At 36.3% G+C, this 17,477-nt stretch overlaps 1 protein-coding gene across 3 annotated transcripts in view; it reads right to left on the bottom strand.

The window, feature by feature from the left end:
* Window positions 1-1,043: 1,043 nt before the first annotated feature.
* The window catches only part of LOC148956245 (ATP-dependent RNA helicase with zinc finger domain-like), a 126,018-nt gene continuing 109,584 nt past the window's right edge, over window positions 1,044-17,477 (bottom strand). For all 3 annotated transcript variants that reach the window (XM_089094714.1, XM_089094698.1, XM_089094707.1), the window contains one exon: window positions 1,044-2,788. In XM_089094714.1, coding sequence (XP_088950840.1) covers window positions 2,128-2,788 — 661 coding nt within the window. In that variant the 3' untranslated portion in view covers window positions 1,044-2,127. The remainder of the gene's footprint in view (window positions 2,789-17,477) is intronic.

Here is a 17,477-nt window from a genome sequence, read left to right as displayed (position 1 = left end):
TTCGTAATCATTCATCCATTTATATATATTATGTGTCCATATTCATATATCCATAATTATCTATGTATCTGATAATCCATCTTTAGTTTCAATGGTGCGGCTAAAAAACTTGAACTAAAGCTCATACTTAAGCTCAACTTAGCTCCAACTTAATTAGTTTTAATTTAACTCAAACTTGATCCATCCTTAGTTTCAATAGAGCCACTTAAAAAATCGAGCAAATATAAAGCTCATAGATCTACTTTTCAAAAGATTAAAAATTGCAAAGATGAAAAACTATTGGTGTATGTAATTAACTTAAAAGTATTTTTATATAGTTTCAACCATAATGTGTGGGGCCAGTAATGGATAGAATATGAATGCACATGTGAAAATTGTTAGTGTGTTAGGAAAAATAAATTTAATTAACTAATCGTTACCTAGTTAGGCCAATATATTACCTATTTACCTATTTACCTATTACCAATATATTTATATTTACCTAGTTAGGCCAATAGAGACTGTGTGGCCAATAGGACTAGAATGACTGGCAAATTAACGGATAAATTCACAACTAATTAAACAATTCAATTTTTTAAGTTACTAATATATAAAAACCAATTAAATCTACAGCAATTAAACTAATACTGGTAGCAACTCCAACGTCCTCTGATTATATTCAAATTTAAATTAATTAAATCAATTGAACCTCCTTCTTAAGAGGTTCTGAGGTCCTGAACCTCCTTTTTAAGAGGTATAAGACTATAACATTACAGATTGTTTTACAAAAGGTAATAGTAAAAATGTTTCATGTTTCTTAATTTTATATGTTAGCCATTTATTTAAAGAAGATAGACCTTGATTAGATCACATTTTGGGTATCTGGTTTGTTTTGGGCATCTGAAACAAGTGAATTTAAGAAGATACTGCAGCTGTAACTTGCACCAGGAGGACAAGACACTTATGTCATTGAATTAATTCCCTCCCTCTTCCCTCCCCATATTGAATACGAATTCCCCCCCCCCCCCGATATTGAATACGTAAATGGTATTAATCGTAAAATGGTATTAGAATTACCATTGAATTACTCATTGAGACACTTATGTCATTGAAAGAGCCTATCCATTCATTGAGCCAGAGAAATGATACTCCTCGAAATTCTTTCTTGGAGAAGGATCTAAACTTTTTATAAAATAGGAAATATATCATTTTTAAACGATTTTTCATCAGTATTTAATGCATTTTGAATCTAAAAAGCTATGTGTAATAAATTTCAAAAATATAATTTGGTAGATGGATAGTTATATCTCAGCTATGGGATAATAGTAAAACTGTTATCTTTCGCTGATATATTAAGACAATAGGAGCACAGAAAAATTGCACAGCGAACCAAGGCCGTATTCAGCAGAAGGGTTAGGGTGTTCGACCCCCTCCCTCCGAAATGTTTGTCCGACACGTAGAAATGTAATATAAATACATAAAAATACATTTTGATATGTTTTTTAATATTTTTTGTACTCTCACCTTCAAATAAAATACTGGATACGGCCCTGCCGAGAACACAAACTTTAAAAGAATTTAAAGCTTGATTAGTGTATCTGTGTATTTAAAGACACCCACTAGCACAGACTTCCATTTATATACAAATGACCCAATTGCCCACATTTAGATCCATAGAAAGAGATTCCAAGGATTAAGACGACGGAGGGAGGCTAAAATAAAGGAAATTGTGTTTTAGGTCATATTTGTTATTTTCTAGAGAGAAGTCCCTCAGACCATTTTCACTATCGATTGGAAAAGCTACGGTAGTACTCTACATGCTTAAGGTTTCACAACGAATAAGTTCTCTACAATGCAAACAGAGATATAAGGAGAGGGGGGAGGGATTGATTTTCAGGGTTTAAAATTAAGCAGAAAAATATTGCAAAAAAAAAAAAATAATATTCAATCTTCTTTCAGGATGAACTAAAATGTCTCCGATTAAGCAAAATAAAATAAAAGTCCCAATCATCATTTCTGTCAGAAAAACCACAATTTCACACGTCAATTAGGCTTCTGAATTATTACACTGCGGTGTGATGACAACTTGATGCACCTCTAGTGTCTGTATTTTCAAATATTTAAAATGGGAGTGAGAATAGGAATTGCCTAAGCATCTTCTTGATCACTTCCTTCCAAACTTCCGTCTAATGACGTATCCCCATTACAAACAAATATACCATTTTCAAAATGAGGACCACTATTATTTCCATTCCCAGTACTTGCCCTACTTTCTACCCTTGAATCAGAAATTCTACCCTTCATTTCGGCAGATACATCCATAGATAAAAGGGATGCTTCTAGTTCTTCCACAGTAATAAGTCTAGGCGATGAGGATGTATTCAGTCTAGATGGAGAGGCTGCATTTTGAGGAGGAAAACCCGGTGGAAAGTTTCTTGCAGGTTCACTCAGCGCTTGCTGCATTGGCATACGACTTGCTACATGTGGATATAATCCTCGCTGCATCTGAGCCTGCATAGCCTGGAGTTGCAAAAGCTTCTGCATATGAAACTGAGCTTGTCTATTGATGGACTCAAAACTCATTTGATTTAACCCAGGCTGTGCAGTCACTGGCTGACCATGAAGGGAGCGGCTTCCATTTAACAATGGATTAAATGGAACACAAGCAGCTGGAGGCAGACGAGGAGGCATTTGTAAACGCTGTGGCATTGCAATGAGTGGAGCTCCTTCCACTGGGAGTCTGACAGGTGCCACTCCGTAGACTGGATGAATCAAATATACCGGACGCAAGTGATGCAGAACATTGTTCCTAGAATTGAGCAATTGTTAAAAGTAAGGTAATGTTGCAAAACCAAAATGTACCAGGACCAGATGTCCAAATGTCCATAAATATCCAAATGTCCATATATACTTTAAATGACTTGACTAGCTTTATTTACTACAAATTACAAAATAAACTATATACAAGCAACCGCCCGGGGAAGGCTCAAAAAGCCTGATGAAGGACGGCTGCAGTCCTCTAATTCACAACCTTTTACAAATTTCATTAAAAAAAAAATGATAAAAAAAAGACCTGAACACTCTCTCAGTTAACCATTAATACCAAAACTATGAAAAAAAAAAACTAAGACTAATAATAATAATGACAATAAATACTTTACAATATGTCCATATATACTTTATATACTTTACAATATGTCCAGGGCAATATGCACCATATTATGACTGTGTAAGGTGGAAGAGATGAAAGTCGGCCCTATTAGATCGATCTCGAACACCTAAACTTACTTTAACTAAAAAGAAAGGCTAAAATCAGAATTTTCAGCTTAGAGGCTAAAAAATCTGCTGGCGAAGGAAAATATTTGATATGGTTCCTGATCATAATGCACAGATTATGCTTCGGATTTTGCAATATTTAACTATGTTTTTGAAGAAGAGAGAAGAAGCAAGAAAAAAGAAAGAAAAAGGAGCTTTAACTCGTAAACCCTCAAAAGTACACATCGTCAAAAAATTTAAATACATCAGCGTCTTAAAATGTCACTTAAATCCGGCAAACTATAATTAACAAAATAAATAGTCCAGTAAACTTTATTTTATTTGGTTTCCTGATCCACCCTAGCCGCTCACAACTAAGCCACAGCGTAATGAATATATAAAAACAGAATAAAGGATATAATGGAACATAAAAATAGTGAAAAAGACCAAAAAAGCCCTTGCTTTAATAAGTTGTAAAACAAACCTGAAAGGGCAAAAAAAAAATAAAATAATGGCAAATCATTCCAATGATTCAATGAAGGTAATTCAAGAGGACATTTACTCCCCCCCCCCGTATATTTCCAGAAATGCCCTTTTTCAGAACTTCCATAAAAAATTCTCGTTTTTTGGCATTGTCATTGAGAAAAAGCAAAACAAAATTGGACCTCTGAGATTTTGACAAATTATTTTGTCCCCCCCAAGCCTTTTTATTAATTCGCACCATTGAATCATCCATTTTATAATCAAACTGACAATATTGTGAACTATATTAACATTCGTCAAAATGCATGCATAAAAAATATATACATAAACGAGAGACAAGGGGATCGTTACATATAATGGAATAAGGAGACTTGGGGACCAAATTCCCACAGCCATTAGTGAGTAACAATGTAACAACAAAACATGAGAATTTAACAGAAAACTGATAATAATTCAATATTTTGGTTCAGTCAACAAAAACTAACAAGTAATTGATGAAAAATTAAGGCTTTGTAAAATATAACCAATGTAAGAGAATAAATTTAAAACATCCTGATCCCAAAGGATATTCAACAATTACAACAGTTGGGATACATAAACAAGAATATCAAAACAAACAATGATAAAAATAGAATAAAAATATCAAAATAGAATTAACAAACAACTTGAGCAAAAGATTAGAAAAAAGAGAGTAACAAATGTTTCGAGAGGGAGAGAATTTTAATATAACAGACAAACAACAACAAAAGTTTAACGGCCATCCCAAGAAGTAAAAACGTGTCCGAGATAGTGGAGACATACAAACGAGGAAATTGGTGCTAAAAAAAAAAAAAAAAAAAAAAAAAAAAAAAAAAAAAAAAGTTTACAACACAATTCTCAATCGACCTCACATCTCATAACAAACAATTTCACCGAATGTTCTATTCTGTTCATACCCCAAGAGGTTATAATTATAAAGTTATTAATTTATTAACTTAACAACTCTATTATTATTTATATAAGTTTTATTAAAATTGAAATATATATATATATATATATATATATATATATATATATATATATATATATATATATATATATATATATATATATATATATATATATATATATATATATATATATATATATATATATATATATATATATATATATATATATATATATATATATATATGAGTGTGTAGTTGCGCTGTCCTCAGGCGGCTTGATGGTGCAGTGAGTTGTTAGCAGTAATAGTATTATATATATACGCGGTTCTCGGCATTCAATTCATTCGAAAAATATTTGGAAGTTATTGTCCCGTTTCAACCTTGAGTTGCCTTCAACGCCCATAAGCCCTTTCCATGCTACTTATTTGGTATTTATCCAGGAATTAATCACTTAGAATGATATTTGTTGCACCATTTCTACCGATTTGGTTTTGTGAAATTTAATCTAACTATTTATCACTTATGTTTGATGCAAAAGCAATACCCAGATTCAGAAACAGCTTAATACCATCATACCAATATGGAATGGGAGTATAAGAGAAAAGAAATCTTGCATGTCTTTTTATGAATGTCATATAGTTAAGACCACCCAAAAGTGTAGAAATTGATAAGGCATTGTTAATCCAGATATTTTTGGCTATCACTCTTATAGCAGGATGCTTTGATACGTCTCATGTTGCCTTTTTTACACATGCTCATCACATAAGCATAAAAACTGGAACAATAAATTGAGATAATTTTCAATTCGTTTTATTAGAAATAGCTTATAAACTGAAAACTATTACAGCGCTTGTGAAAACAGTAAGAATCGACTTTATTTTGTCGCTGTTTTGCTTAAAAAAGGATAAGAAAGGAGTTGCAAACTACCCTAGCTCGTTTACAAAAGAGGTATGAGGATACGAACAGGGGCGCCATTTGGGGGGAGGGGGCAGGAGTGGGCCATTGCCCACCCTAATTTTTCCGGGGGGCACAAGCTTCCTCTCAAAAAGGCCTATTTTTTCTTTTACAAAATATACAGGAACAAAATTACAATTAGCAATTAGTCAAAATTTTGAAACTGCTTCATTTATATGTAGATTAACTTAGATAATAGTGAGATTAATAGTGCAACTGGGTCGCACACAGGGTTGCCAGCTGGACATATTTTATGTCCAAAGGACATATTTCTATGTGCCTGGACATAATGACATAATAGGGCAAAAAATTGACACATTTTAGACATTTGGGACATCAAGTGGACACATTTTCCAAAATTATTACGTAAAACAAATTACTTTCATAAAAAATGTCATTCATCACCAAATGAGTGCTAAGACTTATATCTACTTATTTTTTAAGCTCTTTATTTATTTTCCAGGTTGCTTGCTCTTCCCTGAAGCAAAGTTTCTGAAAACGCCTTCAAAATTCTTTCATCTATAAATGGTATTATTGCCCTGATTTTTACTCGGCACGGTCAAGATAAAGGACAAGCTGTCGCCTTTTCATATAAACTTACTTCCGGCTTCCCAACGTCACACAAAAATCTCATTGAAAAGTTAACAAAATGAAACCTTTCGATTGTTGATGGTCTGAAATCAAAACTAAAGCCAAGTTGTCAAACACCCGGGGTACATTCCTTCAGTTTGAAAATTTTCATCACGAAAAAGGAGCTGAGAGAAACTTAAGTAAGTAAAAATTTAATGTTAGGTGATATAGCTCAATTATATATATATACGAGCGTTTCGTCAGCATTTATTTGATTTACGGTTATACTAGTTGAAAAAAGAGTGATGCATGGCAAAATGCATAGAAAATAATTGATTTTACTATATTTTTCCACATTAAGGAGGGAAAGCATAGTGGAATACATATATATATATATATATATATATATATATATATATATATATATATATATATATATATATATATATATATATATATATATATATATATATATATATATATATATGAAGAGGGGACAGCCCTTTTAATATACGGAATAATTTCTCTTTGTTTTAAGTTTTAATATCGCTCCTTACTTTCAGTTAAAAAAAAACTTGTTTTTTTGTATTTAATTTCTGAACGTTTTTGAATCAATGCAGCTTTGATTTTGGCTCACCGTACATGAATAATTAAAACAAAATTTGCATATTCATATTACTTTTTTGGCTAAATGGCTTTCACATATTTTCGATCTGACGTAACTTACGAATTAACTTACGTATCCCCTAGTCAATGCCTCGCTCTCTACGCCAAAGTTCAAATTTTCTTCCTGTTTTCTAAGAATGACGCTTTAATCATAAATTCTGTTAATAATAATAAATTTGTTCTGATGAAACTAAAAAAAAAAATTAGCACAAAGTGTAAGGTAATGACTTAAGGGCGAATACAATTATGTACGTATTAATTTTTTTTTCTTTTAAGTTTTGGCTTTGCTCCTTACTTTTAGTTGAAAAATTGCATTTTTATTTAATTTCTTATTGGTTTTTAAATAATGCTGGGAAATCGACACCCCCTTCATAGGAATGTCCCTTCCTCCGCGGAAAGCTCCTCCCACGTAAAACCCCACCCCCTCCCCCACTACCAGAAAAACTTGCCCAGAAAACTTTTGTATACTTCCCAATAACCAATATTAAATGTAAACATTGGACATAGTTCATAACTTGTAGACCGTCCCCCGGAGATTGTGGGGGTCATCCTCAAAGACATAGTTATTGTATTCTCCGAACACGCTTAACAAAATGGCTATCTAAAAATTATGATCCGGTGACTTTGGGAAGCAAATAAGTGTGGGAGGGGGCTTAGTTGCCCTCCATTCTTTTTGGTCACTGAAAAAGGGCACTAGAACTTTTAATTTCCGTTCTGAATAAGCAAATCCATCAGTTTTTTGGTCTGCCCAAAGAAAATGTAAGGATGCCAAGGATAAAGAAAAATACAAGGATCTTTGTGATTTTATGCTAACGTTATGTGGCCTGCCACACTCTTCAGCATAAGCCAAAGATTGTCGTTTTTTTTCTTTGCTTTTTTTTTTTATTGATGGAACCACACAGTTTGGCAGTGCTGTTAATTTTATGGATAACAATGCTACATGGGTTGATGGGCATAAACCAAAGATTGTCGTTTTTTTTTCTTTTCTTTCTTTTTTTTTTTTATGGAACCACACAGTTTGGCATTGCTTATAGCATTAGATTTTATACAATGCCGACGGGGGATATTAAGCCGCATTCGATTTGCTGTAGTCACGCTTCACGTTTCTCCATTTGGTCCAAAATTATGAACCTGTTTGGCGGTCACATTATCAGTAGTTCTTCAGGCTAAATGGGAGAACGTCGCAGAAAAAAGGCAAATAAGCCCACAACGGAGAAGGACGTAACTGAAACTACAGCAAATCGAACGCGTCTTTAGATTATTTGCGATCTGTCATTACACCCGAATCATTCATTCAAGGACTACTGCAAAGGCTTTTTGCGATTTGGGTTGTTATTGCATTAAGCCCAAAGTTTCTATTATTGTCTTTACGGGTAGATAAGGATCGACTCATGTATAATCATCCGAAAAATGCCCTCTTTGGCTTTGCTGAAATTTCCTGTTTTTTTCCGAAGTTCGATATACTTTAGTAAACTGTCACACCATGGAGGAGTTCTAGCACTATTTTTCCCGAACTGCTGTGCCGAAAGCGGAAACTGCCACGCAGTTTGGACTTAACATACTAAAAAAAAGCAACTGTTTAAATGTTGAAAATGAGTTCAATAGTGCTTCAAAGCACAAGAGTGGCTTTTAACCTTGGTGTATATCTTTCAGGTGCCTGACTCAGCACCCGAACAATCCATTGCCGTCGCTTTGGGTCCTTTGAAAGACGTGGTGGTCGGTCAGACCGAGCTAGTAGAAAACGAGACGACTCAAAGAGACACTGCGCCTGTCTCAAGAGACTGCTCAAGAGGCACAATCTGGACGAGATACGACTCGAGATGAAGAGCACCATCGTTCAAGTGGTTCTACTGATATTTCTTCATCCTCTCACGACCATCCATGTCAACCACAGCTGTTACGGTACCCTGCACAGGTTTCAGCAAACGGTAAGCTAAGACGGTAATTTGATTCATATTACGTAAAGCATCCTTGGCTTGAGTACTTAGTTAAGGGAAATTCGGTTTTCTGTTTCTGTTGTAGAAACTTTGGCGGTACTTCGACCCTTCGCGGACAGAGATACGGGGCGAGGCCTTTCATCGAGACCGGCGTTAGAAGATGGAATGACATCTCAAGCGTTCTAGAAGAGCATGCGAAAAGTGACCGCCACAGGGACATTGCAGTTTCGTGGACGAAGTTCAAAGAAATACAAGCCAAGGAGATGCAACCCATCGCATCTGTTTTGTCAACGAACAGGAATAAGGAGATGAATGAAAACAGGGAACACGTAAAGGCTTTACTGAAAGTAACGGCCCTACTGGGGCGACTGGGTACAGCCTTTCGCGGCCACGATGAGACTGAATCTTCGGCAAACAAAGGACATTTCGTCGAAACTTACAATCTTCACGTCGAGTATTCTCCCACACTTTTCAACAAGCTACAAAGACTATATGGCTACTATATGTTCCACGAACATCAGAACAATATAATTTTAATTATTAGATCTAGGCTTTGGTCTACAGTAGTGCAAGAAGTTCACCATGCCAAAAACTTTCCTGTTCTTGTCGACGAGACAAAAGATAATTCGAAGAAAGAACAGCTCGCCATTCTTCTGAGGTACTTCGACGAGGGAAAAGTACGAGAAAGACCAATAGGATGCTACCATATGAAAAGCCTGGATGCTGAGAGTTTAGCCAGCTTCATTCACGACACAGTGGCGAAACTTGGTCTCGACTGGAACTATTGTGTTGCTCAGTGCTATGACGGGGCAAGCGTGATGAGCGGGCCCTTCTCTGGTGTTCAAGCGCGACTGAGAGCAAAAGCGCCATAAGCAATATACATTCATTGCCATGCGCATAGACTAAATTTGGTCATTGCAAACTGCGTTGAAGGTGTTGGGACTGTTGGCTCATTTTTTTCGTTAGTCCAAAATCTGTACACGTTCATTTCCAACAGCAACACCAGACATCATTTTTTTGTCGAGTTCCAAAAGGCTACTCAACTGCCAGTCCTGGAATTAGAAAGGAGTGCTGCGACAAGATGGTCATACTGGTATTGATCAATATCAAAGATAAGACTCCAATATGAATGTGTTCTGGCTTTACTGTCTGCAGTCAGCGAGGGAGCTGATAGTGAAGCTCGTGCAGAAGCAGCTGGGCTCCAGAGAAAAATAGAATCTTTCACAGTTATATTCTAGTTGCTCTATATGGAAGCAATTCTGAGGACGACAAACTCCCTTTCTGAGCAGCTTCAGGCAGTTGATCTGGTAATATCTAGGTCCCACACCTTGATTCAAGCAACAAGGAAGGTAATAGCTGAACTGCGCTCTGACATTTCATTTGCATCGCTTTTGGAGAAGGCAAAAGAGTTTGCTGAAGCACTTGAAATTAAAGTACCTGACGTGAATGGACCCACGACCGGATCCTCCTCTGTGGGTCAGTAGGGACGACCTAGAAGAACCCAGTAAATAATCAAACAATTAACACAATTTAGAGGAATTCCAAGATTGAAAAAAAACTTTACTGTATCCACCAATAGACCTCCAAATCTAGTGGAAGAACTGAAAAGAGAATACATGTAGACTGTATATCGTCTGACTGCAGAATTCGATCGTCAGTTTACATATAGCCTTTCAGTGCTCGCTGGGCTTAAAGCTCTGAACCACAGCTCTACAAAATTCATGGATGTAGGGATTCTCAAGCAATTCTCTGAACTTTATTCTGAAATGGACATTGACAAGATTCTTCTCGAGGCCCAAGCTGGTATTGCCAAGCGGTTTTTTCTCGAGGAGGAGGCAAAGCCGAAGAACTTCATGGACGTCATCGATAATATCAAGACACTTCCAGTGGCCTATTCAGAAATTATCAAAGTTCTTCATATTGCTGCCACACTTCGTGTCACGACAGCCAGCAATGAACGCTTGTTTTCTGGGCTGGAAATCGTGAAGAACTATCTGCGCTCGACCACAGGAGACGATCGTCTTAGTCACCTGCTTTTGATCTTTGCAGAGAAGGATTTAGTTAAAAACTTGGATTTCAACCAGCTTATTGACGACTTTGCGAAGATGAAACCACGACGGTTCCCCTTGTTGCCTTGAGTGTTTACTGATCTGTTTCAAAATTTTGTTGTATTTTTTGATTTTGTACATATACTTGATAGAGCAAAGTTTTGCATCGTCATAGCCGCAGCGTGACTCCGACTTGGACTAAAGTATTTACTGTAAGAAGCGAGCTGAAGAATTTGGCTACGAAATATAGTTAAGTTAAAGCGTTAGTTTCTACAGAGTTTTTGTTTTTGTCAAGTTCCAGATTTGGAAAGTGACAGATTCCCAAATAGCTGTTTTTTTAACATCGCACATACTGCTTCCACTTTCTTCAGATATCTGGCCTTTTCCGAACCTATGGCATAAGAGCGAAAGAAGAAAAGGCAAAGCAATTGAGACAATTTTCCTAATTTTTACTGTAACCCCCACGGAAGGCAGTTTTTTTTTTTTCGGATAAAGCTAGAGGCAATTTTTTTTTTTATACAAGCCTGCTTCGGGGCCCGTGTCGATTGCTTGCCCACCCTAAGGTTTGGCTTAAATGGCGCCTCTGGATACGAACGAAAGGTTGCAGACACGAATGTAGGATCGAAGGTAAAAGAGGCACAGTCGTGTAGATTTACGACTTGCAATTATACAAAATCATGTCCACTTTAAGTGATATCTGCTTCTAACGGAAATTCTTAAGCCCCTCCAAAAACTGAGCCAAATCCAACTCACCGACGTTTGAAAATTAACAAAATTAATAAAACAAGCCACAGAGTAATGTTGGCTACAACGAGGAAATTCTGAAACTACCCATGTCGAAACACTGTCTTCCGGGCGATTTTTTTTTAAACAAATCATACGGCGAATAATTATTAACATTCTTAGCAATGAATTATTTGAGTGTTTTAGTTTATTAATTCATTTCAACGTCTTCAGGCGTTTGGATAGAAGCTTGCTTTACTGTATATATTTATATTCGATCACTTGATTTTTGAATGCTTACAAAAGAATAAGCGTTTTTTTCTGTTAAAAGCAAGCAACTGTATCTTTTGTTGCATAAGGTCAGTAAGTTTCATTACAAGGTAAAAAAATTCATCACTAAAAAGCACTAGGACTATATACTACGTTTTTTTCTTTTCTATCTTTCTTTCTTTATCTTTTTCTTTTTATGTATTTTTCCTTTCTTATCTACCTACAGCCCGAAAATCTTTTGACTAGTCAAAATACCACTTTAGAGTCTCAAGGTCCCCCGGAGGAAAATTTTTTTCCCCCTCTTTAGAGGCTAATGTGAACTTTCACAGTGGTCTACATATTTAACTGCAAACTTTATATACTTTACAATATGTCCAGGACAATATGCATCATTTTCGGGGCAATATGATTGGGCAATATGACTGTGTTTTCGGGGCAAAATGCACCACAGTATTTTCATACCACAGGATGATTAGGAGATTATATAGTAGGCAATTCAATGCCTTGAAACTGCATGGCGTTTTTCAGAATGGTAAATAATGCATTTTGCTTGACCAGGGCCAAAATTGTCAATCTGCGCCACAAATGGTAGAAAACAGCATTTAATAGTAGAAAAAGAGCTTCAGAACTGAAAATTTCAGTTCAAATTAATCTTTTTCGGATGTTTTACGACCCTTGGTTCAAAAGGATTACACTTACAAAAAGGACATGTGTAGCATTGCTTGTCAACAAAAAGCCAAAATCTTTTGTATCTTCGGGTACAAGGCTTAAATCTCCATTACTATTGCAGTTTTCTCAGACACGCTGAATTTTAAGGTATAGGTTTAAATGAGGTTGCAAAAATACCTTAGAAGAAACATATTTGTGATAATCAATTTAGTTTTACTATTTTGAAAGTACACTTATTTTTGTCATTATCTATTTTTTTTCTCCCAACTCTATTTCATTCAAAAGTATAAAAAATTAACAGCAAAATAAAATTTTTTAAAAATTTCTATACATACGAAGCTGGGGGGAGGTGGTACGGAGCAAAGGACCTACTTTTAGTGTTCTGTTCGTATAGACTGAAACTCCTTGCCTGATTCTGATTTAACCAAGATGTAACACCAAGGCCGTACCCATAGGGGGGGGGGGTTAGGGGGGTTTGAACCCCTCCCCAAAAGTTTTTTTTAACTCGTAAAAACGTAACGAAAATGGATAAAAACAAATTTTGTATGCATTTTTTGAGGTTTTTTTCGTGTAAACTCCCCCCCCCCCCAAAAAAAAATTCTTTGAGTAAAACCCCCTCCGAAAAAAATCCTGAGTACGGCCTTGTGTGACACGTACTCTATTCGTGAAATAAGTAGGCCTACTCAGTTTGTTCCAATTTTCGACGTCTATTTTAGCCTCAGATTAGAAATCAAAAAACCTATAAAATCCTTTCAAACAAATTTTGGTAAAAGTCAGATACCGTTTGCAAAATACGTAACCCAACTTAGTGTGAACTTGGGACAATAATACTGCTTATCTTAAGGATTTTAAATGACCAACAATTTATCATTTAAAAAAATAGAACAGCATTTTTCTTACAGATTTTCATCCATTATAATAAAAAAATAGTAAAAATTCAAACACATCAGATAAATTAGCAAAATTTATTTCTTTATCCATCTTAATTATGCATAAGACTTATATTAGCAAGGAGCTAGGGTAGAGCACCGTTATTTTAAAAATTCCTACTTTAAAATATTTTCTCTAAAATACAAATGTAAAAAGTCCCCCAAATGGAAAGCGGAAGGCATTGAGGAACACGGAGAGAAATGCCCAGCAAAAGTCCACAAAGAAGCACAAGTGAGTATATGAAGAAAGTTTGTTTTGCGTATTTCAAATTCAAACTTAGAGGTCAGGAAAAAGCATGGATTTCACAAATACGCAGCTTTTTGTGCAGGATTTTAAAAACGCGCAATAGAATTACTAAAAAAAAACTTAAAAAAGGCTAAAAAAAAACTTAACCTGTTACCATCTGAGACCTCGTACGTTTTATTTCTCCCTCCTCGAGTGAGAGAGTTTACTTAGTTTGTCTCCAAAGAGGGAAATTTGATTTATCGTAATGATGTTCACAGGCTTTGCAATAGAACCCGATTCATCAGTATGGCACATAATCCTGTGGGGGGGGGGACAACGATGGATCTTCTGATTAATGTTCTGAAGAAAATGATTTAGGATTCCCCCCCCCGCATCCAAGGGTCAGATCCGACCTAATCTCAAAATCATAACTATAATATTCCACCAAGTTTGGTTAATATTTGAATCGTCTAAAACTAGCCTCAAAGCAGTCTTTCTGCGTAACAGAAATATTTTTGCACCAGTTCCTAAAGGATACTAGGCTCGTCTAAAGGATAATCACACTGATTTGACAATGATTATTGAGAAAAGCATATTTCCCAGAACATCAATGGATGGCTTGCAGGGATTTCAGCGAAAGGTTACACAAAATATCCATGCCTTCTTTATTTGTGGGATGGATGGGTGCACTGGACAAACTGATTAGAACTGTCCACGAGACAGTTTATCTCCTGGCACGGGCAATATTATCAATACAACCTTGTTTCCGTCAGAAAACATGTTATTACCACCTCGTCATATCATGGGGTGGATAGAATAATTTGTCGAAGCACTGCCGAATGGGGATACCTGATTTTGGATACCTGTAATCCAACCTTCCGAGATCGGCTTAAGCAAAGACAAAAAGGGTATTTCCTACTAGCCCCACCATAATTAAACTTCTAAATAGTCCTTATCTTTTGGAAATAATGGGAGACAAAGAAAAAGAAGCACGGAACTCTTCTAAGAATGAGGCACAAACGACTATAAAACGGTTGTACAGCGCATACTGGTGACATATAAAGCTCAAGGATGTTAAATGAGCTTATTTCATCAGAACGTCCGTGATTTACAAAGAGACTCCTTCGGGGAAAAGAGAATGTCAATATGTTAGCTGACTTGTGTCTGATGTTAAATCGAGAAACAAAAGAGGGAAATCGGAAACGAGTTCGGAAAAGCATCAAATACAAAAATATAATGGCTACAATAATTTAAATTGCGGACAAGAAACATCTTTTCATTGGTTGAATGGAAATAAGTTTACTTAGTCCATAGAAAAAAGTGCATTTTTATGAAAAATTAGATTTTCAAGGAGGCACACTTGTGCCTCTATAAAGAGGCGACCCACCACAATGTTAAGCGGTTTCCGGTCCTAGCGGTCACAGAGAGACAGCGGTAATCGCATTTTGTAGCCCAAGCTTAAACTAAGAAACGTGCAAAATTTCACCCCCCCCCTCCGACTTTATCTTCATGGGTAAAAGTGGGCCGGAAGTTTCGACCCTCCGAGCACAGCCCCCCTTTAACGTTGTCCGATTGGGCTGAAATTTAGAGGTTAAGCTTTCCTAGGGCCCGGGAGCTTATCCTCGAAATTTCAGCTAAATCCGATCACTCCTTCCCTGTTTCCAAAAAACAAATATAGCCGCTTAAAGTTCATATTTTTTTTTTTGGTAGCCTTGCCTACAGCTCACAGTGGGCAGCTGATCCAGGTGAATTAGGACTCATTCGAGGCAGAAATTGCCCTGTTATAGCTATTTGATTTTTTCAGTCCGAAAAGAAGATCCCCCGACTTTACATTTACGAAAAACCTCGTTTTCCTAGAAGAGCCCATGTTAATTTTTCCCACCACAGCCCCCCTGTAACGTTGTCTGATCGGGCTGAAATTTAGAGGATAAGCTTTCCTGGGGCCTGGGAGCTTATCCTCGAAATTTCAGCTCAATCTGATCACTCCTTCCCTGTTTTCCAAAAACCAAATCTCAAGTTTTGTGGGGATTTGCTTGCGTCAAAAATAGATTCCACTTACTAAAAAACAATTACAATTGTGTCTTTAGTACAGCGGTCGATACTCCTGACTGTTAGGTGGAAGACCCGGGTTCGATTCCCCGTCAGAGGAAATTTTTTATATGCTGAATTTAAAGTTTAAAAAAGAAACTCAGTTTCTTTTTTAAATTAATTGAAAAAAATTACGTTTTCTAAAGAGTTAAAGAGGCTGAGTTACAAGGTCGACCCTTAAAACACCCTGTCGAGAAAGAAAAGAATAATACACATCATCTAACAGTTAGTCAAGCAATAATAAGTAATAAACTGTACAAAAACGTGCAGAAATTATTTGAAAAAAACTACGTTTTCTAAAGAGTTAAAGAGGCTGAGTCACAAGTTCGAACCTTAAAACGTACTGGGATTAGAAGGTACAGTTGGGGGGCTGCCGCCCCCCAAACCTCCCGCTTTCGCAGCCTTTAAATAAAAAAAAAATTTTAAACTGAAAGTAAGGAGCGACGTTAAAACTTAAAACGAACATAAATTATTCCGTATATGAAAGGGGCTGTGCCCTCCTCAACGCCTCGCTCTTTACGCTAAAGTTTGACTTTCTCACAACTCTTTTTTTTAAACAATAAAAACTTTAGCGTAAAGAGCGAGGCGTTGAGGAGGGGACAGCCCCTTTCATATACGGAATAATTTCTGTTCGTTTTAAGTTTTAATGTCGCTCCTTACTTTCAGTTAAAAAAAAATTTGTTTTTATTTAAAGGCTGCGAAAGCGGGGGGTTTGGGGGACGGCAGCCCCCCAACTTTACCTTCTAATCCCTGTACGTTTTAAGGTTCGAACTTGTGACTCAGCCTCTTTAATTTCCCAAAAAGGCCTATGCGCAATGGGATGTTATCAAGGGCATATCCAGGATTTTTGTTCAGGAGAGGGGTATTATTTTTTTCGGGGGGGGGGGAGGAGGACGCATAAAATATTTGTTTAAATGTCTTTTTCTTACGTTTTTACAAATCGGGAAAAAGATTCAGGGGGGGGGGAGGTTAAACACTGAACCCCCATCCTGGATAGAGCCTTGGATGTTATGACTCTGGATAGAGCCTTGAATGTTATGGAAGCTACTTTTAGAATTTATGGCCTATACAAAATATACATCAGGAAAAGTGTCCTATGCAACTGAAAAAAGAGGTTCTTCCGACATTACTTTTTTCTTGCGAACTAATAATTATGAGTCTGAAAAGGTAACACAGTTGGGGGAGGGGTGTGTTTCGAAGGGCACCCCCCTGAAATATGTTCATCCCATGATTACTTTTTACGGCTCTGTTTCATTATTAGAGTAAGATACATTGTCAACAATTTCAGAAATCTTTATTAACCAATTTTGGCAAAGAAAAAGAAAACACCATTCATAAAACAAATAACTAATGTGTTTTGATTTAGGACCGGGTTTGAGTTCGGTTTTTAATGATTAAAACTGGGTAATTAAGCATCATTCTCCAAATAACCCCTGAATGAAATGAGTCGGATAAGTACGACACGTCTATACATGTAACATGGGGAGCGGGAAGAGGGATTGATGGAAAAGGCACAGATCCAAAGGCCCTACTTAGGATCTTCCTATTATACAGATTGAAAATACTGGCATGATTCAGATTTGAACAAGGTTTGTTCAACATTTGTAAATATGTTCTAAGACCACATTGGCTATACATGACGTATGAAACTAAGAAAGGAAAGGATATAATAAATGAAAAATAAAATCAAATAGGTGAGAAAACGAGGATTTTGTCAGACAGTGGCAAAATATGAAGACGAAGAATAAACT

The sequence above is a fragment of the Artemia sp. Qi Xiang Cuo genome, chromosome 1 (assembly GCF_049724085.1).
Source record: "Artemia sp. Qi Xiang Cuo chromosome 1, ASM4972408v1, whole genome shotgun sequence".
NCBI classification, from domain to species: domain Eukaryota; kingdom Metazoa; phylum Arthropoda; class Branchiopoda; order Anostraca; family Artemiidae; genus Artemia; species Artemia sp. Qi Xiang Cuo.
This window is presented reverse-complemented; position numbering and strand designations above follow the sequence as displayed.